The sequence below is a fragment of the Hylobates moloch genome, unplaced genomic scaffold (assembly GCF_009828535.3).
Source record: "Hylobates moloch isolate HMO894 unplaced genomic scaffold, HMol_V3 SCAFFOLD_21, whole genome shotgun sequence".
NCBI lineage: Eukaryota > Metazoa > Chordata > Mammalia > Primates > Hylobatidae > Hylobates > Hylobates moloch.
Window position 1 is genome coordinate 562870 of NW_026652296.1, and position 23987 is coordinate 586856.

Below are 23987 nucleotides of genomic sequence, written 5' to 3' on the forward strand. Positions count from 1 at the left end.
GGGAGGTAGAGCTTGCAGTGAGCCAAGATCGCGCCACTGCACTCCGGCCTGGGCAACAGAGCAAGACTCCATCTCAAAAAAAAAGAAAAAAAATTATGGTAATATAAAAATTAGCTGGGTGTGGTAGCATGAGTCTGTAGCCCAGCTCCTAGCGGGGCTGAGGCAGGGGGATCAGTGGAGCCCAGGAGGTCCAGGCTGCAGTAAGCCAGGACTACGCCACTGCACTCCAGCCTGGTTGACAAAGCAAGACCCTGTCTCGAAAAAAATTAAAACCACCACCAAAAAAAACACAAAAAAACTGAATAGGTTGGAGACCTATTCTCTTCCACAATAGCCTTGCACTGTTGCTCAGGCTGCAATACAGTGGCTCCATCTCCACTCACTGCAAACTCGGCCTCCTGGGTTCAACCCATTCTCCTGCCTCAGCCTCCTCACTAGCTAGGACCACAGGTGCGCGCCACCACGACCGGTTCATTTTTGTTTTTTTAAGGAGATGGAGTTTCACCATGTTGACCAGCGTGGTCTTGAACTCCTGACCTCAGGTGATCTGCCCGCCTCGGCTTCCCAAAGTGCTGGGATTACAGGCGTGAGCCGCCGCGCCCGGCCTCCTTCCATGCTTCTTGATTCACCCCAGAAGAAAGACGTAGACGCCTGAACACACACACTGCTGTCAAGGCACGCCTGCCCCAGGAAGCTCAGACAAAACTGCAAAGTGAGGGCCGATCCTGACCCGACCCTGTGTGCGTGCCCCTTACGCCCCTAAGGTTGGCATCTGACAACAAAGGGCTTTACCTGCAGTTCTCCTTAAAGCGGCACTTTCCCTCCAGGAAGAACGGGCACGGCTTCAGAGACTTGTGAGTGGGGTACAGGTAAAGCACACGGACACCCGCCGAGCCATCCTCCGCCTCTTCCGTTCCCACCACCATGGCGTTGTGATACTCCAGAGTGCCCCAGGAGCTGTAGTAGGGCGCGCTCACCTTTGTCCCACTCAGCTCTTCCTCGTCCTCTCCCTCTTCCTCCTCCTGCCCACCTGCCGTAGATTCTGGCCCCGCCTCTGCTTTAGGAACGGTCTCTGATCCCGACCCAGGGGCCGCTGCTGGTGCCTCCCGCAAAGCCTGGTACTCAGCATCTTCCTGGCGGCCCGGGCGCTCTTCGTCCAGCGCGGCCAGCAACCTGCTCTTCCTGACAGACACCAGGCTGGCCTCGGTGAGCTCGATGAGCTCCTTCAGGTCCCCCTGCAGCTGGCGCAGGTCCGCCTGCTCAGAAGAATCCAGGCCGGCGCCCAGGGCCAGCTCCACCTGCTGCAGCTGCGCACGGTAGGTCTGCAAGGCCGACCCCAGGCTCTCCTCGTCCATGCTGAGAGAGGGAGGCGCTGGACCGGGGCTGCGAGAAGAGAAGCCGGGTGAGCCCCGCGTCTCGGGACCGACCCCACAGCCTGAGGGCGGGCACGGGCACGTCCCCTTTCCCTCGGGGAGACACCGGCTCAGAGGCACAGCTCCCAGCGCAGAGGTCGCAGCCCTGGTACCCCCGCTCAGGCTCCGCGCTTCCCTTCCGAGCCGCCGTGGGCTCGCCGCTAGCGGGGTCCCGCGTCACTCCGGAGCCGCCTCCCCGCGGGGCGCCCCGCCGCCCAGCCCTCCGCCGAGCCCACCCGCCACGCCCGCCGCCTTCAAGGCCGGCCGCGCCCCCCCGCCCGGCGTCTCTTCCGTCTGGCCGAGGCCGCGTCCCCGCAAACCGCGGCCCCCTGGTCCCCGGCCGGGCACCTCCTCCGCGCGGTTTCCCAGCCGCAGCCATAGAGAGCCCGCCGGCCTCACCGGCTAGAGCGGCCCGGCGCCCCCTTTTCGCCCCAGCAGCCGACTGGCACTTCCTCCCGAGCGCCGCCGCTTCCGGAAGTGCTTGGCGCGCGGGGGCAGCCGGGAAGCGGAGCGCGGAGGCCGCCGGGACGCGGTTCAGCTCCTTCCCGGAGGCCGGCCCGCGTCCCGTCAGGCGCCGCGCGGGGTTAGCGCGGGGTCAGCGGAGGTCAGTGGGGGGTCAGCAGCAGCGGTCCGAGGGCGCGGCGGACGCAGGTAGGCCGCAGGCAGTGCGGTGGGGCGCGAGGCCCGAGGGGCGGCCCAGGACTCGACGTGGGACGCGGGTGTGACAGGAGCCAGCTTTAGCTGCTTGTCGGCGAGCCTCAAACCTGGCGGCCGCGGCATGGGGCGGACGTAGCCGGGGGCCGCGACCCGGGTTCTTCCTCCGCAGCCGTTCCCTGCCCGCCGCGCGCCGCCTCCGGGTGCACTGCGGGAGCAGCCGGGCTGCTGCTCACCGCCCTGTAGTCCGTTCCCCCCAGGCCGTCCCCGTTTTAAGAAATGGGGTGATGGGGCGTCCGTACCCGGCGCCTGCAGGGGCTTCTGGGGAGCGCGCCGGCGGCTCGCCGCTCCCGTCTGGGGCGCGGGGCTGACGCTCGAGGGTGCTGTGGCCCAGGCGGGGCTGCAGCGAGTGTGTTCCCCGTTCCGCGCGCGTGAAGCGTGGGAGCGAAACCTCGAGGGAGGGCGGGAGCGCAGCTGAGCTCACTGTGAACACCTGGCTGGGTAGTCCCGCGAGCAGGGGAGGGACCGGAACCGATGTGTGTTCGGAAAGGTCGCAGTCATTGCTGTGAGCAGAAGGACAGGATGGCGGCTGACCTGGGAGAAGTTACAGAGGGATGGGGTGGAAGAGGGACGAGGAGTCGGGAATGGCCCCCAGGCTCTCGTCCTGAGCGGTCAGCTGGACGTGGGGCGCCACTGACCACCGTGCAGAAGCCCGGGGGAGGGGAGGTGCGTTCTGGCTGCACACTGACATATGTTGGGGTGCCCAGGGCAGGATGTACACGCTGCTGTCGGGCTTGTACAAGTACATGTTTCAGAAGGACGAGTACTGCATCCTGATCCTGGGCCTGGACAATGCTGGGAAGACGGTGAGTGCCCACTCCCTTGCGCGCACCTTTCCCAAGGCCTGGTGGCGCTCCCTTCCGTTTTGTGCTGTCAGCTGCATGTTCACTACCCAGACAGAATCCAAATTTCACCTGAGGCGGCAGGATAGTCACCACCAGCTTCCTGAAGAGCAGAGTGTTGCTTTGTTTCTGCTTTTGTCTTTTAAACAACAGACTTGAGAAGGATATTTGGGAAGCCAGCGTAGCCGCTACTTGATGTGTTTGCCTCTCCCTCTCTCCTCAGACCTTCCTGGAGCAGTCGAAAACCCGATTTAACAAGAACTACAAGGGGATGAGTCTATCCAAAATCACCACCACCGTGGGTCTAAACAGTAAGGGGTCTAAACAGGGCTGTGGGTTTGGGGCCTTGAGGATGCCGTGATGTTCACAGTCCAGCTGGCCCGTGGCCACAGCCCCGTTGGGCCCCTCTCAAGTCTCATTTGAGTGGCACCAGCACGGTTTGCCCCATCCCCTGGGAGAGCTGGGACTGGGTATGTCGAGGACCAAGGTCACCAGCCTTGCCTGTTTCCTCCTCTCCCCAGTCGGCACTGTGGATGTGGGAAAGGCCCGGCTCATGTTCTGGGACTTAGGAGGGCAGGAAGAGCTGCAGTCTTTGTGGGACAAGGTAAGACTCCCTGGCCAGGACCACCCCCACCCCAGCCCTCCAGTGCCCTTTCTTTCCAGAGTGCACCCTTTGGGCCCTTCCTCAGCAGCTTTCCTTACCCACTTTGTCCCTGGGGTTTTCTCTCTGGTCCTGTCCCAGGTTCCCGAGTGGCTCCCTGTTTTGTCCCAGCTGAACCCTTAGCTAAAGTTGCCCCAAAAGTGGTGATAGGGGAGCTTCCCACTTGGGAGTTCCCTGCGATGGGGCCAGTGGAGATTCCAGGGAAAGAATCACTAAACGCCAAGGCAATCAGATCAGAGCATGTATTAAGGGAATCTGTTGACAGAGTGCGGCATCCTCAGGTGACGAGTGAGAGAAGGGCGTGTTCAGTGGTCATGTCTGAAGCCCGGGGGGAACTGGGTTGAGGGCTGGGGCTAGTTTCTTTCAATGTTTTGAAACCTGAATATTATAACAATCTAAACATCTTACAAGTGTCTGGGAATGTTCAAACCCTGGCTTGGGTTTGAGCCTAAGGGAAACCTTGCTGGCCAGGTCAGAGAGGTCAGGGCAGTCTGTTTCTTTCTGAGTCAGGACAAGACAAAGTGTGGGGATCCGGGGACCCTGCACTCCTCCAAAGTGAGTTCCTCCTTTCGGCTCAGAGATCTTGCTGCTGACCACCACAGGACACAGAAATGGCAAAGACCAGATGTGGGGAAGGCAGGACGGCTGCCTCTCCCCTGATGAGGTTCCCTCAGTTCTAGCTTAACATTTGTTCTTCCGTGATCACCAGAAGACTCCTCAGGATCCTGCTGCAGCGGTCTCCTATTTTGACACAGGTTTTGGGCATTTCTGAGATCCCAGTGTGGTGCCCCTTCCCCACACCCCCCAGGCCGCAGTTTATCTCCCTCTCAGCCTGGGCCAGGCACTGAGTCCAGCACTCAGCAGGGCAGAGCTTGTGGCTTCCTCGGGCTCCCCGCCCTGGGCTGGCACAGTGGGTGTGGGGCAGCCCCAGTGCCTTGGCTGCCCTGATGCTTGCCAGTTGCCATCTCTAGAGCTGGGTGCCCAGGTCCTGATCTCCTTTTTGATCCCAGTTCCCCTTTCCTAGGCACCCCCCAAAGTGTCCCCTCCTGCTGTGACTTCTAGCCAAGAGGGCATTTCTCCCATGGCCAAGTGATCTCTGATAGATCCTGTAGGACCACTGAAGTCAGACGGGACCAGTTGAGTCAGGGCCTGTGTCCAGTGCCCAGCATGTTTGGGGAGTGACACAGACGATGATGATCTTGTCACAGGCCGGTGTCTCAGGCACAGATGCTGAGGCAGGTTGAGGTGCAGGATGCACATTGGGAGTCGGCACCAGGAAGGCAGCGAGGACGGGAGAAGAGAGGTCGGCTCAGGCAGGAGGATCCGCAGAGCTGTGGTTGGCCCAGCAGGGAGCCCTGGAGGAGAACTGGCCGTGCTGTGCCATGTGGGGCCAGGCTGGCTGGGACTCCACACCACGGCCTGGTGGGTCCCCAGTGTGGGCTGCCCTGGGCAGGTGTGACCTGGCAGCATGGCTCTTTGCAGCTGAAGTGGGTCCACAGAAACCAAACGAGGCCATTGCTGGTGCAGTGTTCTCCAGCATGAAGCAAGAGTACAGTGAGGCCAGCCCTACGTGGACCCACACTTCCACGTTGGAGAGGGGTTCCAACAAGGTCCCGAGGGCCTCTCTTAAGGTTAAACTGGAAGAGGGAGACTTAAGGGGGTCACTATAGCCCATCCTTGCTGCTGGTCTTGGGGTTGCATTCTTCCTTGAGTGCCCCCCCCCCAATTCACTACCACTTCTGCTGGGGTGCAACTTCCTGGCAGTCTAAGCCCTTCTCCAGACACCACCTTGGTGGGGCCAGTGGCTCCCTGGGTCCCCAGCTGTGGGATGGCAGCCCCATCTCCTGCCCACCAGGGTTTCCTAGACATGAGATGCAATTCATGCCCATGAGGCAGCTGTGGCTTGTCATTCAGCGCGTCTGCTGAGTATGTGCCGCTCTAGTGTCGGCGCGTCTGCTGAGTATGTGCCGCTCTAGTGTCGGCGCGTCTGCTGAGTATGTGCTGCTCTAAGTGTCGGCGCGTCTGCTGAGTGTGCTGCTCTAGTGGCCGGGACCCCTGACCCTGCTGAGCTCAGAGCTGGGAGGATGAGCAGCAGAGACCCCCCCCCAGGTCACTGGGAGGGACCAGAAGGGAGGCCCCTGCTCCCACCCTGGTTCCTGTTTCCTGCATCCTTGTGCAGAGCCAGCACCGCAGAAAGGGCTGTCATTGCGAATTGGCCTCGTCCAGGGGCTGGACCCTGGGTTGGTGTCCACATGTGTGGCATGTGCCAGGACCTCAGCTCCTGGGTTCTTTGCTGTAACACTAGTCTCTCAGGCTGGCTGGCACTTTGCAGTTGGGGAGCTCCCATTGCCGCTGGGGAGAAGAACTCAGACCCACAGTCCCTCTGATGGCTCCGCTGGGGTCAGCTGGCCAGCCAGGAACCACGCTTGGACACTTCCCTCTTCCCCCTCCTTGGGGGGTACCCCGCAATGACCACTGCTGTGATGCCTCCACTGGGGCGTGCGGCTCTGGGTTCTGCCCGCACTCAGCCCTGAGGTGCCGCTCCCGTCTACTGTGGCCCTGCTGGGCTGTGCACCTTGTGCCTGGTAGGTGTGATGGGTGCCTCTGGCCACATGGTCCCATGGTCCAGGACCCGGTTGCACATGAACCTTCTGCCACCCTGCTCAGAAGCCCCAGGAGCCACGTGGAGATTCTCTCACTGGGCTTGCTGCAGCCTCCACAGAGCCGCCCCTCCCGCCACAGAGGTCTCCACCTTACGTCCGCCTGCTCCCTTGTGTCAGCAGCAGACAGCCCGCACACTGCAGGGTCCCTTGTGGGGCTGGCGGCCTCTGTGTGGGACCTGTCTGTAGGCCAGAGAAGTTCTGGGGGTGGGGGGGCCTCGCTGCCTGTAGAACCCTGGAGGGCACCTGGCCTTGGGCCTCCCCCTCTCCACTGTGGGAAGTGCAGGTGCATAAGCTTGTCTGGCACTGGGATGGGGTTGTCTGGTACTCCCTGCTCAGACACCCTAAGGATTTCGGAGAGTTGGGCTGTGCCTCCTGGCTTCTCACGCTCTCAGGGGTGTGTGTGTCTTAACACACTGGCCACCAGCTTGTCCTACCTGGTCAGCATCCAGTTCCAGGTCTCTGGGCACTCATGCCCGGACAGGAGAGCTGGCACAGCCTGGAGGCAAAGTGGCAAATGTGAGCTGTTGTCTGCTCCACGTGGACGCGGAGTTTGCTGTGTTTTTTCCTGATTGAGATAGAGGTGCACTCATCTGGTCCAGGGCTCAGCACTCGTACCTGAGGCCACAGGGGCTGTGCCCTGTCTTGCCCAGAGTCGCCAGCGAGCCCAGGACTGACCGGCCCAGCCTGCAGAGGTCTGAGCTCAGTGACTTTGGCCCTGTCCTGGCAGGGAGGGCTCGCTTCGTAGATGGTGCTGGTCAGTCTTGTCATCCGCATGGCCACACTCCCTCCCTGCACGAGGTGCTGGCCCAGAGCCCCACAGGTGCACTCCCTCAACGGGCCAGGCTGTGGTCTGGGTTCCTCCAGCCCCCAAACCCTATCTTTTTTTTGAGATGGGGTCTCTCATTCTCACCCAGGCTGGAGTGCAGTGGCGTGATCAGAGCTCACTACAGCCTCAACCTCCCAGGCTCAAGCCATCCTCCCACCTCAGCCTCCCGAGTAGCTAGGACTACAGGCGCACATTACCATAAGCTTTTGTAGAGACGGAGTCTCACTATGTTGCCCAGGTTGGCCGTGAACTCCTGGGCTCAGGTGATCCTCCTGCTTCTGCCTCCCAAAGTGTTGGGATAATAAGTGTGAGCCACCACGCCTGGCCCAATCCCTGTCTTTCACTTTTTTCTCTGGCCACCATCAGGCCAAAGGTTGCAGGCAGGTTTTCAGGAGCAGTGTCTGGGGACACCTCCACCAGATCTCCCCACAACCCCGGAATGCATCCCAGAAGGGTCTTGCAGTTGGGGGCTGCCCTCTTGCCCCTTCCTCATGTGAGCCCCTCACCATGGCTGTGACACAGGCCTGGCCCTGCTGGCCCTTGGCAGGGTGGGGACTGAGCCCCACCTCCTGGTGCTTTCCTCCCAGTATTACGCGGAGTGTCATGGCGTCATTTACGTCATCGACTCCACCGATGAAGAGAGGCTGGCCGAGTCCAAGCAGGCGTTCGGTGAGTGCGGCCTGGCTGCTCTGGGAGGGATGGATGGTGAGTGGGGGCAGGTCCAGCTTGGGCAGCTCTGTGCCTGGGGCAGGCTCAGTTTCTGGTCAGAAGCGCTCCTGCCTAGTGGGCGACGGGGGGCAGAGGGAGCGGCTGTCACAGCGTCCATGCCTGTGGGCCCCTGGGCAGTCAGGATGCTGGGTGTGAGGCGCTGCCTCTCCTGCCCTCCCCAGAGAAGGTGGTGACCAGCGAGGCGCTGTGCGGTGTCCCCGTCTTGGTGCTGGCCAACAAGCAGGATGTGGAGGTGAGTCCCACCCCTGCCTCCCACAGCAGCTTCCCGAGTCCCCAGCCTACCCCACAGCAAGGGGAGCAGGTGTGCACCCAGACACGCCAGGCCCAGTGACCGCCCAGGGGGTACAGAGCCATTCTCAAGGCCCGCCCTGCCCCCAGCAGTTTCCGAAGCCTGGTTCCTCTCCAGACCTGCTGCTGCCAGCCCTGGAGGTTCTCCCACCTCGGGGCAGGCGCCCAGAGGCCTCTTCCTGCCATGCAGGACACCTTTTCCCTGAAGGGTGGCCATGTCTCAGGAGTGTGTGGACAAGCTGTGGGGAGACCCAGATGAAACTCAGAGCTCAAAGAAGTGATGCTGGGGCCCTGGTGGGAGTCAGCTCTGACCCTCACCTGTTCCTGCTACCCTTGGAGGTGGCATCTGTGCCAGCCCCACCCCCAGGGCAGCCCCTCAAGACTCCTCTGAGGTGCCACTGCCCCTGGGAGCACTGGCCCCACTGAATTCTAGCTGTCCTCTTGGAGTGGCTTTGCACAGAAGCAGCCCGGCATCCAGAGGGCCAGGGTGAATCTTCACTTCCCGTCTTCTCTGGCGTGGCTCTGTTGCCCCCAGCCTGTAGGGCTGGCCTCCCCTACAATCTCAGCCAACAAGAGGGACACCTGGTATGGGGCAGGGGTCTCCCCTCGAGGAAAAGGGGAGAGGAGGGCTGCTTTTTGAAGACTGGGCAGGTGGTTGTGAGCAGAAGCCACCATGACTGCAGAGTGCCCCCATCACTGACGCAGGGCTCCCCCGCTCCATCATCCCAGCCGTGTGGGCCCCTGGGACCTGCCTTCGCCACTGCCCAGGAGGCCTCAGTCCTCGGCGCCCCAACTCGGGGCTCAGGGTGTCCCCCAGGGAGGGGATGGGGGGTGGACTCCTTGGAGCTGTGTGGACGTCTGAAGTTTGTCTCAGGCACCACCAGCCACGTTCAGCCTTGGGCTGAGCACAGGGTCCTCAGCGCTGTGGCCTCTGTGGGAGACCCTGGGACCCTGGTGGAGCTCTGCGTGTCTTCCTGGGGTGAAGGGCATACACCCTTCTGAGAGCCCCGGGCCCACAGGCAGGACAGGGCCAGACACAGGGGCTGCTCCTCATGGCCTTCCCTCCCCCAGACATGCCTCTCGATCCCTGACATCAAGACGGCCTTCAGCGACTGCACCAGCAAGATCGGCAGGCGGGACTGCCTGACCCAGGCCTGCTCGGCCCTCACAGGGTAAGTGGGGCTGCACCTGCGGGGGCTTTGGGGACCAAGACCCCCTGCCTCACACTCCCTGTCTTCACAGCAAAGGGGTGCGTGAGGGCATCGAGTGGATGGTGAAGTGTGTCGTGCGGAATGTGCACCGGCCGCCGCGGCAGAGGGACATCACGTAGGCGCAGCCGCGCTGCCGTCGGGACGGCTGGTCCCCTGGTGCTGGAGGAGTGGCCTCCTGTTGGCTCCCATGCTGCTGATCTGGGGGGTGGGTTTGCATTGCTTTGGGGTTCTTCTATTTACTTTGTTTTCTCAAAGACAAACTTTCCTCTATGTCTGGAAAAGCGTAGGCATCCGGAGACTTTGGAGGGGAGTCTGGCAGCCTTGCTGGCCCAGGCCCCGCGGCGGCAGCCTTTCCACAGGGTGCAGCAGCGGCCTTTCGAGGCCCTTTCTAGGGGGTCTGAGGGAGACCTGGTAGGGAATTGGGGCTCCAGTGCTCAGACTTGGGCTGGGGGAGGGGACAGCCCTGTGGGACCCTCGGGAGACGCCGTGGCTGTCTCTGCCCCATCGAGGAGGAGGCCCATCAGCCATGGCTGCCCTCTGGCTTCTGCCCCGTGACCCTATGACCCTGGAAGTGGTCCCTGGGGCTGATCTTGCCTTAAGGAAGACCTAGGCCATGTCCCCAAAGGCCAGTGGGGGCCGTGGATTGTGATGCAGCTTCGGGACAGCGCTGAGGTGGCCTGTGGGGGAAGATACATACCCCACGCCTGGGCCTGGCTTCACCTCATCTTAATCCCCCGGGAGGGAGCTGACTGATGCAAAAAAGCTGAGGGGGCCTTCTGGGAGTGGCTGTTTTTATGCCCCAGCCCCGCACCTTGGGGAGTGTTTGTGGGGGTCCAGAGCCCTCCCCCAGCCAGGAGAGAATCCTGGAGGGGTTTTCTGTGGGGCCCTGTGTCAGTGCTGTGCTGGGCCTGTGTCCCCTGCTTGGGAGTAAGGCTGGTACCGGGGCCCTCCCTGCACAGCCCCCACTGGGCCTGCTGGGTGCTCTGTTCTTCCTCAGTCTGGCGGTGGGCAGGAGCCGCCTGCCCAGTGCCACCCAGGGTGAGTGCAAAATAAAGACGGCGAGTGTGGCTCTGTCCATCCCTTCCGTCCTGGAGGGCCGAGGCTTGGCTCCTGGCTGTTGGGCACGGTGATGGTGGTACTGGGCTGCTCAGGGGCTGGTGGACACGGTGATGGTGGTACTGGGCTGCTCAGGGGCTGGTGGACACGGTGATGGTGGTACTGGGCTGCTCAGGGGCTGGTGGGCAGGTGAGGGGCTCCCCAGGTGGGCCTGGAGAGTCCAGGCACTCCCTTCCTGTGGATGTGGGAAGGATGCGGGGTCCTGGGAGGAGCTGCTGGGAAGGGGCATGAGTCAGGGTGGGGGTGGCGCAGCAACTGTGGGGCTGTGACTCATAGGAGTTGGGCCCTGGAAGTCCCCGCGTCCTCTCCAGGGGACCGTGTGTGTGTTCTGCAGGTTGGTTCCCAGGACCTGGAGGGGGGCCTCCAGCCATGGGAACCTGGCCATTCTGGGGAGGCGAGTGGCTGGGGCAGGCCCCCAGTTGCCTGGATGCGTCTGGAGGCTTCAGAGCCTGCCCCAGAGGGGAAAAAGCTTCACTTCCCGGGAAGCATGGGAGGCCTGGAGGTCTTTGGCAGGTCCCCTCTCGGGAAATCCCCTGTGAGTTGGGAGTGGCAGGAATTCAGAAGGGGGGGTTAGTGTGGGCTCCGGCGACTAAGGCTGGCCTGAACCCCGTCCTGTTCTTCCAGCAATGACACCGTCCCAGGCCCTGACCCTCCCTGAGCTTCAGGGGCCCCCACCACGTACCACAGCCACCGGGGGCAGAGGGGGCGCTCCCCACTGATCCTCCCAGGGAGGGTCTGTCTGAGGGTCTGAGGTAGGGGAAGCCCCGGGCAGCAGTTCTGATGGCAGCCTGAGGGATCTGGGCACAGTGGGCAGCTCAGGTGTCCCCAGCTGCCCTCCCAGTAGCTGTGCAACTACAACCAGTTTCACAGAAAAGCTTTATAAAAATAAGCTTTAAGAAACCTCATTTCTTCTATTAAAAAAAAAAAACTCTTTTAGTGCAAGCGGGGTGCCAAAGATGTAGAATAAATTAAGTGGGGGCAAGGGGGCCAGGATCAGTGCACAGGGAGGAAGCGCTCACGGACACTCCGCTCCAGCCCAGGCATCCTGGCCACACGCAGCGCCTGCAGCAGCCGTGCCAGCAGCGCCCCGTCCCGCGCCTCCAGGAGCTCCGTGAGCCGCCGACGCAGCTTCAGCCGCAAGGCCGCACGGCCCGCCCTTGGTGTGGGACCCCAGCCCTCCGGGGCCTCGAGGGCCTGCAGCAGCCGCTGCAGCCTCTTGATGGAGATGTCCTGGAAAGCCACGAAGTCGATGACAGCACGCTCGCACTCCTCAGCTCCTGCAGTGGGGTGGGGGGGGCGGCGGTCCGATCATTTCACCCACAGACACTGGCGGGGGCTGCCGGGTACCCTTTCTGGGCCCCACCCAGGGGGTTTGTAGGAGAGAAAAATCCCTGTGCAGTGAGCCGTGCTGGAGAGGGCAGTGCAACGGTGGGGAGTGGAGAAGGGGCAGGAGCCTTTGGAGCGGCCCCTCAGACCTTGGCTGGGAGAGGCAAGGGGGCCCAGGCAAGGGCTTGGGGCTCCTGGGCCACCGGAAGGGGCAAGTTGGGACCTGCAGATGGACCCGACCTGACTTGATGTTAAAGGGGTCATTTCCCCCTGTGACTTCTCAACAGTGGTTAACATTGGGCCCTGGTTTCCCCGTGTCAGAGGAGGCAGCCACCTTCCCCTTGGGTAGTTAGGAGACTGCTGCCCACCTTCCCAGGGGAGGCTCTGCTCTGGCTCGGATCCTAATCTTCAGCCACCCCTGAGGGGGCGGACTCGGTGGGGATCTAGCGGAGGGACCCCTGATCCCTCAAATCCACTACGGCCCCTTCCCAGAGCCAGCTGGCATGCCTCAGGCTAGATGCACGTGCAGGGGCAGGAGTGAGGGCACAAGTGGGCCTGGCCTGCAGTGTGCTGCCCCCAGCCCTCTGGCTCACCTGGTACCCTGGTGCTGAGGGGGAAGCCAGTGCAGCTGGTGCACAGGGTGTCATGGGAGGAAGAGCCTGGCACATTGAGGGCCAGGCCCAGGGCCGTGCAGTTGCGGTGGGGCTGGCACTGTTCTGAGCTGGAGCTGCTGGCTGAGAAGGTACCTGGGGGGCACGGCTGGCACTGCGTATTCTGGCTGGGGGTGCCTGCAGCCAGGAGGGAAGAACAGGGTCAGGGGAACTATGTCCTAGCTCAGGGTGCAAGCCTGGGACCAGCAAGCTGACCCTGGCCACACCTCCTGGCCACACCACTCCTGGGGGCCCCTCCCCTCGCCCCGCTCTCACCCGGGGCAATCACGCCGGCGCCAGGTGGACACGATGCGTGCTCCAAGCAGAAACCAGCGTGCGCAAAGAAGCCGGCGCGGCAGCGGCAGGCGCGGTTGTGGGTGGCGTGGCAAGCCCGTGCCTCCTCCTCACGCTCCCCGCAGAGGACATTGCAGTAGCGGCAGCGCTCCAGGTAGTTCCAGAACTGCGTGTAGTGGCGCGGCGGACACGGGCCACACGTCGTGGGGCTGTCTCGGCGGCACGGCCGCTGCACAAAGGTGCCTGGGGGGCACTGGGTGCACACCAGCCACTCCCCTGTCTCTGCGTCCCGCCAGGGGTAGGTGGGTGCTTCTGCCACTCCGTGTACAGCTGGCACCAGCAGCAGGGCAGGCAGCACTGACATCAGGCACAGCAGCGACAGGCCTGGCCCCTCCAGCGCCCTCATGGTCCTTGCTGGAGGAGGGAGAGCGCGGCTCAGTGCGGACACCGGACGCTGCTGTGCCTGACCAACATGCCGCCTCCTTTGCCCCCGTCCGCCTGCCGAGGGGCGGCCCAAGTCCCGAAGCCCATCCTGCTGCCTCCCTACATATATGGGTGGCGAGAGGGCTGGGCCAGCCTCGCCACGCCCCATAGGAATCCCTCCCTCTCCAGGCAGCCCCCCTCACCCATCTGGTACCATCCCTCCCCAGAGCTCAGTCCAAGGGCGGTTCTGTGAGGGGCCTCACCAGCCAGGGAACCGCCCTCAGCACCTGGGGCAGCTCCCAACCCAGAGACCAGCCCAGGCAGTCTGGTGTGTTGGTGGATCCCCCACCAATTGCAGCTTGGCTGCAGCTGTGAGGATGAGGGCAGGGCTGAGCCCACCCGCGGAGGAAGTACAGTGTCACATGGCCGGCTGGGAGGGGCGTCTGCCAACTCCCTGTCCCTCCTCAACTCCCACTACCAAGCCCAGGCCACAAAGACACCGTCCTGGGCACTGCCAGCAGCTTTATTAGCCCGTCCCCTGATTAAAAGTGGACACGTGCCCACGGGGGCCTCCTCCTTCCCGGTGAGGGGCTCAGCTGGGGTGCCCCTGTGGCACCACTCACAGGCCAGGCGCCAGGGAAGTTCTGGGGAAGCACCTTCCCAGAGACCCACCCCAGACCCCAAGGGAGCTCAAGGCTTCTCAGAGGCAGGTCCAGATCCGGTCCCACTGCAGGGACCAACCATGGGCCCCGCCTGCCTGAGGCCTGCAGCGGGCCAAGCAGGCTGGCATGGGTGGGCCTGTTGTGTTGGGTGGGTTCTTGGCCCACCAGAGCTGGACAGGCAGGTGATCAAGCCACACTGGGTGTGCGGAGGGCCTCCGTGGGCACTCACTGGGACTCTGGCCAGAAGACCTGCGTGACGCTCTGCTTCCTGGAGGCGGCGTGGCAGGCTGGGCATGTCCTAGAGGCCTGTGAGAGAACCAGCCCACTGGACACGTCGGCCAGGCGTTGCCACCAGCACAAGGGCCTGCCCTTTCCCCCTCAGCCCACCACCTGGGGCGACGCCCAGCAGGAACTGTAGTGGCCAGGCACCAACCTGAAGGTGCCGTTGCCAGCAGGCTTGGCAGCGCTGGAAGTCACAGGCTGGGCACTGGAAGGGCACCACGTCCTCCGCCCCACAGCCCTGGCACACACAGCCTGCTGAGAGGGGCCCGCCCGGAGCTCCCGCGGCCTGCTGCCCAGCGATGTCTCTCCCATGAGGCTCACCCCACTCAGACGCTGCAGGCCCGTGGGGAGGTCCTGGGGACTGGCTGGGACCTGCATCCTCACCGCCCGCCCCCACAGTCCCTGCTGGCCTCTGTCTAAGGAAGGACGAGATCTTGCTCTGGGTCTTCCCGGGTTTCTCGGACCGTGAGGGGCCTGGAGACAGAGACTGAGTCTGAGGGGGGCCTGGGGCTTTGCTGCTCACTCCCAGGGCTGCCTGGTTGGGGCGCTGTCAGGAGCAGCCAGGCAGGTGCCCTACCTGGTTGGGGAGCCCCGTGGGTAAGCACAGGAGGTACGGCAAGACTCTCCTCCTGCGGTCCTGGCGGCTCCATGCCCAGGTAGGGCTGGCCGGTCAGGTCTGTGCATGTCTGTGAGAATCGCTGCTTGTGGTGTGGACGCACAAACATGCTGAACCCTGCGGGGAGCTTCACTCAGACCCGGCACAGCCCCCGTCTTGTCCCCTGCCCCCGACCCCACCGGCTATTCCCCACGCCAGGGCCACTTGCTGTGCAGCAGGGGGAAGTCCTCCGGCTTTGCAGTGGTCAGGGCGGCCAGCACAGCCAGCACCTTGTCGAGGTTGTCGTCTTGCTTATAGGCTGTCAGCGCTGCCAAGAGCTGGCTACAGCCTGCAGACCCCAGGGCCCTGCGGGCATCAGCCAGGTAGGTGCTCACGGCGCGCTGGCCCTGCTTCCCTGCTCTGGGCGCTCCAGACCCCCACTGTGGGTGGCTGCCAGGGTCTCCTGGTGTGGGAATAGCATGGCTCAGAGTGGCGCTGGGGCAGAGGGCTGAGAGTCCCACCACCCTGCCCGCCCTTCCTCCAGGAACTCCTGGAGAGCTGCTCAGGACAACGGCAGGTGCAGAACTGGGAACAGTCCCCACCAGGAGATGGCTCCCCACAGGGGCAGCTCCACTGGCAGCTCCGGCCACACTCAAGTGTTAGCCTCGTCAAGCCACTGAGGGACCCACCAAGTCGCAGGCTGCACATGGTTCAGGAGTCAGCTACCTGTAGGGGGTGGCCTGGGCGACAGGTGAGGCCTGCCCTGGTTCAGGTGCTCTCTGGGGTCCAGCTGCTGGGCTGCAGCCTTGAACAGGGTCAGCTTGGGATCCGGCGCCGTCCTTCCTGATGAAGAGATGCAGAGCCACAAAGCTGGTCCAGAGCATCTGGAAAGTTCCCTGGGGGAGGGGGCAGGGCTGGCTGGGGAGGCCAGGCCTCACCCACCTCAGACCAGGGTGGGAAAACCCAGGCAGGTACACGCCCAGGTGCCGGGGGCATCAGAGGAGACACCAGCCTGCTGGATGGGGGCTGGAACAGTGGCGGGCAGGCCAAAGCTCCATTCAGGAGCTCAGAGCCGCAGGGTGGGTGCAGGCATGAGGATATCCCAGTGAGTACCAAGCCCAGAAGGGATCTGGGGTCTTCCCAACAGGCTAGGTTCCCCCTGGGTGAACTAGGGGAACTCTATGGGGGCTGTTCATTAACAAGCACAAACACAGATGCTTCCACCTCTGGAGGCTTGGACTCCACCCCAGACAGAGGCAGAAATAGGGAGAACAGGGATCTAGGGGTCTAGGACCCTGGCGTGTACAGTTGACTCCCCAGGACCTGCATGGGGGGCAGGGGACGTGTGGCGGTTGGACAGGGCTGTGCGTAGAGGCCGGGGCTACGGGAGGGACCGGGATGTGCATGGAGTTGCACAGGGTCTCCCCAACAAGTGATGCTGCTGCTCGTGGTGGTGGAGGTGGAGGTGGAGGTGGTGGTGGTGGAGGTGATGGTGGTGGAGGTGGAGGTGGAGGTGATGGTGGTGGAGGTGGAGGTGATGGTGGTGGTGGTGGAGGTGGTGGTGCTGGTGGTGGAGGTGGAGGTGCTGATGCTGGTGCTGGTGGTGGAGGTGGTGGTGGTGGAGGTGGTGGTGGTGCTGGTGCTGGTGGTGGAGGTGGAGGCCCCCATCACTCCCATACGAGAACAGAGAGGCGGGGCCAAGCAGGGCCCGGGAATGCCCACCCCAACCAGCCCAGGACTCCGGTCCACACCGCCTTCCACGTAGGAGTCTGAGGGTCCCATCTGGGGCCCCATTTACCAGTGGGGTCCGGGACCCGCTGTGCCCGCTGCCTTCGGGGAATGCTGTGCTCGGGCCGATAGCTGCAGCCTCGTCCTGTTAGCTGGATACAGACCTCCTCAAACTGCTGCTTGTGGTGGGGCCGCACAAACTGGTAGAAGCCTGTAGAGGAAGGGGTGTCTGTCCCCATCTGCCCACTTTTCTCTAGAGAACAGAGACCACCTTGGACCCAGATGGCCCCCACCCCACACACAGCGGCAGCACTGCCCTCGGGAGGGTGGCCTCTGCAAGCCAGGGCACCTTGGAGCAAGCTGTGCTTCTTGGCATCCTCAGCAAAGAGGGGGCCGAGACAGGCAACCAGGGCGGCGAAGTCATCGGAACCCTTGTAGTCCTGCAGGGCCTGGGTGAAGGTGGCAAAGCTGGCTTGGCTCAGCTCCTGCTTCACGGCCACCATGAAGAGCTTGGCCCTGTCGGTCTGTGCGCCAGCCACGGGCTCCTCCTGCAGGACACAGGCCCAAGGCTCCATCAGGGCCAGCCTCGTCCTCCCGTCCCTGGGGCTGCAGAGCCTTCCTTGGAACACTGAGCGTTCCCTGGGACAGTGATTGCCGAGGTGGGGCTGCTGCCTGAGAAGCTGGCTGGATGGATGGACACAGGGAGGGGCTGCGGAAAGAAAGCTGTGGGGCTGGGCCTGTCTGAGGTCACACAGTGAGAGGCTGGCAGGGAACCAAGAGCAGCGAATGGGCAAAGGGTAGACTGGCTCTGCCTCAAGCTGGGGGTCCTGCAGGACCCGTCTCTCTCCTCCTCTCTCAAGCCCCCTGCCCCACAGCAGATGCGGCTGAGGCTCCCAGGATGGCAGCACACAGGGAGGGGCTTCCGGATGAGCAGTGCCCATCTCTCTACACACCCCAGACCAACACGGAAATGTGGAAATCAAGGCAGGGGCTGCCCAGGCACTCCCCACCCAGGCCCTCGCCAGCCCAGGCCCCTGAGCAGCCGCCCACTTCCTGATGGCACCAGCCCTGCCTGGGCACCACCCAGTTCTTCCCAGAAGCCAAGGGACATGGACAAAGGCCGCCACCCTCGGGGCTTTCCAGCAGGCAGGGGGCTTCCTGGCTCCGGCTGTAACTCCGTTCTTTCATTAAAGGCTAGGAATGGGCTGCGTCCCTCACATGAGGCAGGTGTGTGTCCACACTGGAGGGAAACGCCAGGGCCAAGCCCAGTGCTGCAGGCCCCAAACCAAGCCTGCCCAAGGGTGGGGCCTGATTCCAGCTGGGACTCATGAGCCCCCTGCAGAAGAAACCGCACCCTGGAGCCCCTGGGCCGTCAGCATCACAGCTGCCCTGGACATCAGCTCCCGGGGTGGTTTCCCTGGTCCCGTCGGGCCCACATCCCAACTTGGCTGGGGGCACCCACGGCCGGGTTCCCATGCGTGTCTGTGGTGGTCGGCACAGGTGCAGGGACAGCTGACGCACCGGGTGGCTGACCAGCCGGATCTTCTTCCTCCCTCCTCGAAGCTCTTCTGCCGGCCTCTTCTCAGACAGGAGGGACAGGGTGGAGCAGCTGTGGGCCTGAGGAGGACACAGCTGTGGTTCCAACCACACACTCTGGGGCCCCAAAGCACCTGGACCCACAGGGAAGATGGCCCCAAGGAGCCCTGAGCAGTAGCCAAGACGGAGGTCGGGTGAGGGGCATAGCACACCCTGGTGACAGTGCCACAACTCGCTCCTGTCCAAGTCCCACCAGCGGCTCATGAGGCTCACAGGTGGCGACTCGTAAGAGCAGGTCCAGGGAAGACAGTCCGACCACAGCAAGGGGCTGGCAGGAAGGGGACACAGGTGCCTGGTGCCTGCACCTGGGGCTCACTCCAGGGGCCTGAAGGGCAGGGACAGGCAGGAAGAGGGGAATGGCTCCCCGCGGGAAGCAGGGAGAAAGCTTTGGGTTGGCCTGAGAAATTACAGGCTTCTGGGGCAAAAGGCCCCAAGCAAGAAGGAACCTGGGTCCCAACCGCAGCACATTCGTGGAGAAAGGCCAGCCTCAAGCGCAGCCAGTGGCAGGGGCACCCGACCTTGAGTGCACTGAGCCAAGCTACCCGCCAGAGAACCAAAGTGATGTGGGGGGCACCCACTGAAGGCCAGGGCATGCACCACCTGGGAGCCAGCAGCCTATGGGTGAGGTGGGGTGGAGCACCCACAGACAGACAGGCAGCTGGGATCCCCCGCCCGCCTGCCCGCCAGGCAGGGGATTTACAGGGGTGTGTGGGGAGGTGCCTGAGGCCAGATGGGCAGGGTCGGGTTGGCCTCAGGAGACACAGGGTCTGTGTCCATCCCAAGGCCCTGGAACCGCACCTGCTCCTCACCAGGGCTCCCGGCCCGCTGTTCGCTGTGCTCCAGGGCGGCCAGCAGCCCCCAGGGCCTCTGCCGGGCAGGAACTGGCTCCTGCTCATACTCCACACACAGGCTACTCTCAGGGTCCCCGGCAGCTGATGACCCTGCAGGAGCACCCAAGTGCGCAGTGAAGCCCATGGGGGCCCAGCTGGGGGTCCCTGCCTGTGGCGAAGCCCCTCCTGGGGGAGAGTCCCAGCACTTGGGGGCCTGCCTGTGGGTGTCCTCCCTGCTATTAGGGGGAGTCCCAGCCTCGGGGGGCATCCTTGCCTGGGGCGTTCTCTGCCTGTAGGGGAGGGTTCCAGCCCGTGGGGGCCCCGCCCTAGAAGGGACAGGCAGCCTTTGGAGGTGACAGGGGAAGTGCACAAAGCCAGGTGAGTCGCCTGCGCCCTGGGCACCTGGTGCTGCCTGCCCCACGCCGCCCGCCCAGTGCCGCCCGCCCCGCCAACCCCACGCTGCCTGCCCCATGCTGCCCGCCCAGTGCCGCCCGCCCCGCCAACCCCACGCTGCCTGCCCCACGCCGCCCGCCCACCGCCCGCCCCACGCCGCCCGCCCAGTGCCGCCCGCCCCGCCAACCCCACACTGCCTGCCCCATGCCGCCCGCCCCACGCTCTGCCAACCCCACACTGCCCGCCCCACGCCGCCCACCCCACGCGGCCCGCCCCATGCTGCCTGCCCCGCACCGCCCGTCCCACGCCACCCTCTCTGCCAACCCCACACTGCCCGCCCCACGCTGCCCGCCCCACGCCGCCCGCCCCACACTGCCCGCTCCGCCACCCCTACACTGCCCGCCCAGCACTGCCGGTCCGCACCTGAGGACCTCTGCTTCAGGCTGGGGACATGCAGGTCCAGACTCTTAGCTTTCCTTGTGGAGAAGAAGGGGTCAGGCGACTTGGCCTCCCTGACAGCATCTTCTCCTTCACGCACACTGGGTGCTGAAGCCCGGGGGGCTGGTGCTGGCATCTGCAGAACCATGGGGGTGGGTGGACACATTGCTGCCTCCTCTGGGGACAACACCCTGGTCCCCTCCCTGGGCAGGAACTCACAGTTCGCTCGGCAACACGGAAGAACTGGGCCACGTCTCGGATGACATGGCCGAAGTTGTCGTACACCCTGATGTGGGGGCGCACCCAGGAGGGCAGTTGGGCTCTTGCGTCGGCAAAGGCGAACCTGGGGGGTGGCCACAGCCCTGCTGCCCTGCCCACAGCCGCTTCAAGGGTTCAGTTCACCGAAGTGAAGACCCTCATCTCCTGCAGGGGCCCCACGGTGACCCCGAGTAGCCGGAGAGGCTCTGGGGCAGATGGGGCCTCATGTGGGGAAGGAGAGTCCAGGGGCCCAGTGGGTGTGGGCGTGTCCCCTGGCGCCGCACCTGCCACCGGACTGCACGCACCTGTGGTCACAGAGGAAGACAGCCCCGTAGTCCTGGCGGTGCCGGATCACTCGCCCGATGGCCTGGTTCACCGCCCTGGACGCCTGCTGCCGGTACCACTCCTGCCCAGAGAGGAACTGTGGGACGAGGCGGCTCGGTCACGGGGGCTCCCTTGGTCACAGTGGGGGGCTCAGTCACCAGACCGCCTTACCCCAGCCCCACCCTGCTGTAACTCACCTGGCCCCCAGCCCCACCCTGGCCCTTCATCTCGTCCAGGAACTGCATCTTGAGGACAACCCGGGGATCCATGCGTGGTGGGTACGGGAGGCCCGTGACAATCACACCACGGCCATTCGTGTCTGAGAAGTCCAGCCCCTCGCTGGCCTAGGGGACACACCAGGGAGCTGCCTGGGGCCATGGGGGCTCCTCTCCCTGGCTGCCCACACCCAGCCCAGCCACCTTCCCCGAGGCTCCATCCCCAACCAGGGGTGGGAGGAAGCCCCACCTGGGGTCCACAGCTCCCAGACGCCACCTCCAACTCTTGTGGCCAGGAAACTCCCGTCCTGCCTGCCCTTGGCCCAGAGGATGCGCTCCCAGCAGGGCCAGCAGTGCTTTGCGCTCGTGGGACCCAAGGAGGGGACCGGGCAGCCCCCAGGGCCCAGAGTCTGCTGGGGAGCCATGAGCACCCACCAGGGAACAGGCGACCAGGTCAGGGCAGAGGGCCCTGGAGAGCTCACCTTGCCCCGGCACACGGCCAGGAAGGTGGCGCCAGTGGACCCAGGGGCAGCGACCCTCGCGTAGTAAGCACTGATGGTCTGGAAAGAAAGTTGGACAGGCTCAACCTGGAGCCCACCCCAGCCCCTTCCTCCCCCATGAGGGAGACCCAGGTCTCATCCGCCAAGACGAAGGATCGTCCTAGCCAGGAAGGCCAATCGGGTTCTGGAAGCTTCTTCCTGGCACGGATCCCAGACTGACCCCGCGCCTGCTCAGTGCTTCCCAGAAAACACGGGGAACCCCAGGGCCAGGGTGGCCGGCTAGGGCTACTCAGACAAGAGGGCCACTGTCACCACACCCACCCGGTACTGGGGGCTTTGTAAGATAAGAGGCAACACTCAGGGCCAGGAAGGAAACGCAGGAGCCCTGAAGAGGCAGCCGGGAGCCGCCAGAGCCCGTGGTCAGGGCCGGTGGCCAGCCTTGGGGAAGCTCTGAGGGGCAGGGGAGGCACGAGGGGGCAGCAGGCACAGAGCCCCCGCCAAGTGCCGACCTCGGAGAAGCTGCCTTTGCTCCTGGGCTCCACAAACAGCGGCTTCAGCGCCTCCATCTTCCTGGCCAAGTCGCGGGCCTGTGGGAGGAAGAGGCAGGGACTTGGCAGCCCTGGTTACGCCGGCGATCCGATGAGGGCAAGCAGGAGCTGTGGCCACTGCCTGCTTCGTGCTCCAGCCCTGCCCTCACCCACCCCGCCCAGAACACACAGGGGAGACGCACCCGCCAGAACTCCAGGCTCTTCTCCATGACAGGATAGGAAGGGAAGAAGATCAGGAGCCCACAGGGCACCACACGGGCGATGTTGCCTGGAAGTGCAGGGGCCGGGGTCAAGGCAGGGGCGGGGCGTCTGCAGGGGTCCCTACCAGCTCTTGGGAGCAGGGGTCCAGGATCCAGGATGGGCACAGCTGGGGCATTCAGGGCACTTACCCAGAGCCTTCCCCAGGGAGGATAAGCACTCCTCGGAAAACCTGCAGAGCCGGAGAGGCCACAGCTCAGGGCCCCAGGCCTCAGTGCTCTCCCACCTCCCACCCCAGCAGGGCCCAGGGACAGGCCTCACCGTCTGTCGAACGCGGAGCTCAACTGGGCTCCGTCGGGGCCTCTGGGGACGACCCCCACCCAGATCTGGTGCTTGTCGATGATGTGTGGGTTCTCCAGGCAGACTGGGAAGGGGCTGAGCGTGGCCAGAGGGAGCAGACAGTGGGGAAGTGCACCAGCACCCCTTTAGCCCTCGAGGCCTGAGACCCCCAGCACCCGGCTCATGGGGACCCCACCACTCCCACCCGCTGACATCAGAGGTGTCACCGGTGCTTAGGGCCCTGGCAGGGGTGACCCGTACATCTGCATCTCCAGGGCAAAGGAGGACACCGGGGCCAGCGTGCCGCTGGTAAGGATGAGGGAGCGGACGCCCTGGCGGACCAGCTCGCGCATGCTGTGGCCGGGACTGAAGCACCAGTAGCTCAGCACCTTCCCTGTGGGGCGGGGGGGAATGGAGGGCACAGAGTGTGAGGACGGGACTGGGGGCCTGACCACCTGCCTCTCTGCCCATCACCCTCTCCACCCACTGGCATCAAGCAAGCGAGCCGCGTGCAGCCACCCAGGCCCAGTGTGCAGAAGTCAGAACAAAGGAGGCCGCCCTGAGTGTGAGCCTGCCAGCTCGGGGCCCCTCTGGGGGACGGGGGGTCCTGGGAGTAGGAGGCAGACCCCAGGCAGATGCTGGGGACACCTCCAGAGATGTCAGCCCACTCCAACCCTAAACTTCTGCAGAAACTGTGACGTGCGGCTCAGGGCAAGAAGCCCACCCCGCCAAGAGCACACGGGAAGGAAGCGCCAGCGTCCCAACATTCCACGGGCGCGTGCAGAAGAGGGAGTGCGAGTTCCCAGCTCTGCCTGGAAGTGGGACATGTGTGCACAAGCCTCTGAGTGGCGTCAGCAGTGAACAAGGGCACCAGCTCAAAGGAAATTCCTAGAAGGGCTTGACCGACTGGCCGCGGCGGCAGTGGCCTGGGGAGGAGGCTGAGCCTGGGCACTGGACGCCGGGAATTCAACACGGCACAAGCAGAACGACTGTGGCTGTGACTCGGGGTCAGCAGGGACGAGGCACATTTCCTTCCTGGGGCTGAGTGTGCCCTGCAATGGGGGAACTTCCCCACCCCCTCCTCCAGGAGCTCATTTCCTACAAAGGCCAGTGCAGGGAGTGGCTGCTTCTGAGAAGTCAAGGGACGTCAGAGGTCAACGGAACAAACAGATTCCAGGCCCTTGGGATCTGTGCGCCGGCTGCCTCAGGCACGCGCCTCCTCCCACAACCCCAACTGCGTGAGGGGTGCCGGCCTCCCCCGGGATGGAGGCTTCCTGCTGGGAGAGGCCTTGCTGCAAGACCATCACCGAGCGGGGGTCAAGCCACGCGACCCCGACGCCCTCCCAGCCCTTCCCTTCCAGCTTGGCCAGGCCGACCCGACCACAGCAACCGCACAACGGCTGCTTCAGCCAGGGCCCTGTCGTGCCACCATGGGTCGGACAGCAGCTGAGAAAGAACGTTCCAGAGAGGGACGAACCAAGCCCAGAGGCAAGGCCCCACTGGAGCACAAGGCAGGGGCGGCAGCTCCCGCAGCTGCAGCCGTGAAGCCCCACCCTGGACACGACACAGTGGGGGTTGGGCCAGATACACCCCAAGAACCACAGGACTCTGGACACCAGCCGAGGGCACACTCACAGACCCCATCCACACAGTGTCCCCGGCAGCACCGACTCGAAGACACCACAGAGCACAGGAAGCCAACAAGGCACGTGGGGCCTCGGGGCTGAGCGCACCAGGGGCTTCGGACAACAGGGCCAGCCGGGCCCCCTCCAGATGTGACCCTGAGGCTTGGCCAGGCCAGGCACTGGGTGGAGGCAGCAGGGAAAGCCGTGCCTCACTGTGGAGGCTCTGTGCTGACGGCCTCGGCATAAACGAGCGTGTCCCAGCAGGGAGGCCTGGCTGGGCTGTGGCTCTGCCGCCACCAAC

At 64.1% G+C, this 23987-nt stretch overlaps 3 protein-coding genes across 23 annotated transcripts in view; 1 reads left to right on the plus strand and 2 right to left on the minus strand.

The window, feature by feature from the left end:
* ZGPAT (zinc finger CCCH-type and G-patch domain containing) overlaps positions 1 to 1909 on the minus strand; it is a 26979-nt gene extending 25070 nt beyond the window's left edge. Inside the window, exons 1-2 of one of the 4 annotated variants that reach the window (XM_032141968.2) lie at positions 1812 to 1909; positions 793 to 1383 (exon numbers count right to left, since the gene is read on the minus strand). In XM_032141968.2, the coding sequence (XP_031997859.1) occupies positions 793 to 1355 (563 nt within the window). In that variant the 5' untranslated portion in view covers positions 1356 to 1383; positions 1812 to 1909. Of the gene's footprint in view, positions 1 to 792; positions 1384 to 1760 lie in introns of all 4 variants that reach the window. The other 3 variants (XM_032141970.3, XM_032141969.2, XM_032141972.2) reach the window with 3 other exon arrangements.
* Positions 1910 to 1961: 52 nt separating this feature from the next.
* Positions 1962 to 10504, plus strand: ARFRP1 (ADP ribosylation factor related protein 1). Of its 2 annotated transcripts, none has more exons than XM_032141977.2 (8): positions 1962 to 2063; positions 2834 to 2932; positions 3192 to 3279; positions 3490 to 3572; positions 7706 to 7787; positions 8009 to 8079; positions 9207 to 9307; positions 9378 to 10504. In XM_032141977.2, the coding sequence occupies exons 2-8, from the start codon at positions 2840 to 2842 to the stop codon at positions 9463 to 9465; spliced, it is 606 nt and encodes a 201-aa protein (XP_031997868.1). In that variant the 5' UTR covers positions 1962 to 2063; positions 2834 to 2839; the 3' UTR covers positions 9466 to 10504. The 2 variants fall into 2 exon arrangements, with proteins under 2 accessions (XP_031997868.1, XP_031997867.1); XM_032141976.2 differs by having other exon boundaries at positions 1985 to 2063; positions 2839 to 2932.
* Positions 10505 to 11325: 821 nt separating this feature from the next.
* RTEL1 (regulator of telomere elongation helicase 1) overlaps positions 11326 to 23987 on the minus strand; it is a 39342-nt gene continuing 26680 nt past the window's right edge. For 3 of the 17 annotated variants that reach the window (XM_032141954.2, XM_032141953.2, XM_032141955.2), the window contains exons 17-37: positions 22323 to 22455; positions 22044 to 22157; positions 21914 to 21954; positions 21707 to 21792; positions 21486 to 21563; positions 20959 to 21036; positions 20459 to 20605; positions 20243 to 20358; positions 19899 to 20022; positions 19665 to 19815; positions 18817 to 18959; positions 17944 to 18039; positions 16772 to 16970; positions 16493 to 16633; positions 15421 to 15537; positions 14924 to 15157; positions 14677 to 14832; positions 14421 to 14573; positions 12715 to 13146; positions 12382 to 12576; positions 11327 to 11739 (exon numbers count right to left, since the gene is read on the minus strand). In XM_032141954.2, the coding sequence (XP_031997845.1) occupies positions 11456 to 11739; positions 12382 to 12576; positions 12715 to 13146; positions 14421 to 14573; positions 14677 to 14832; positions 14924 to 15157; positions 15421 to 15537; positions 16493 to 16633; positions 16772 to 16970; positions 17944 to 18039; positions 18817 to 18959; positions 19665 to 19815; positions 19899 to 20022; positions 20243 to 20358; positions 20459 to 20605; positions 20959 to 21036; positions 21486 to 21563; positions 21707 to 21792; positions 21914 to 21954; positions 22044 to 22157; positions 22323 to 22455 (3218 nt within the window). In that variant the 3' untranslated portion in view covers positions 11327 to 11455. Of the gene's footprint in view, positions 11740 to 12381; positions 12577 to 12714; positions 13147 to 13652; positions 14124 to 14250; positions 14574 to 14676; positions 14872 to 14923; positions 15158 to 15420; positions 15538 to 16492; positions 16634 to 16771; positions 16971 to 17943; positions 18040 to 18816; positions 18960 to 19664; positions 19816 to 19898; positions 20023 to 20242; positions 20359 to 20458; positions 20606 to 20958; positions 21037 to 21485; positions 21564 to 21706; positions 21793 to 21913; positions 21955 to 22043; positions 22158 to 22322; positions 22456 to 23987 lie in introns of those variants that run through there. The other 14 variants (XR_004245902.2, XR_004245903.2, XM_032141962.2 and 11 more) reach the window with 11 other exon arrangements.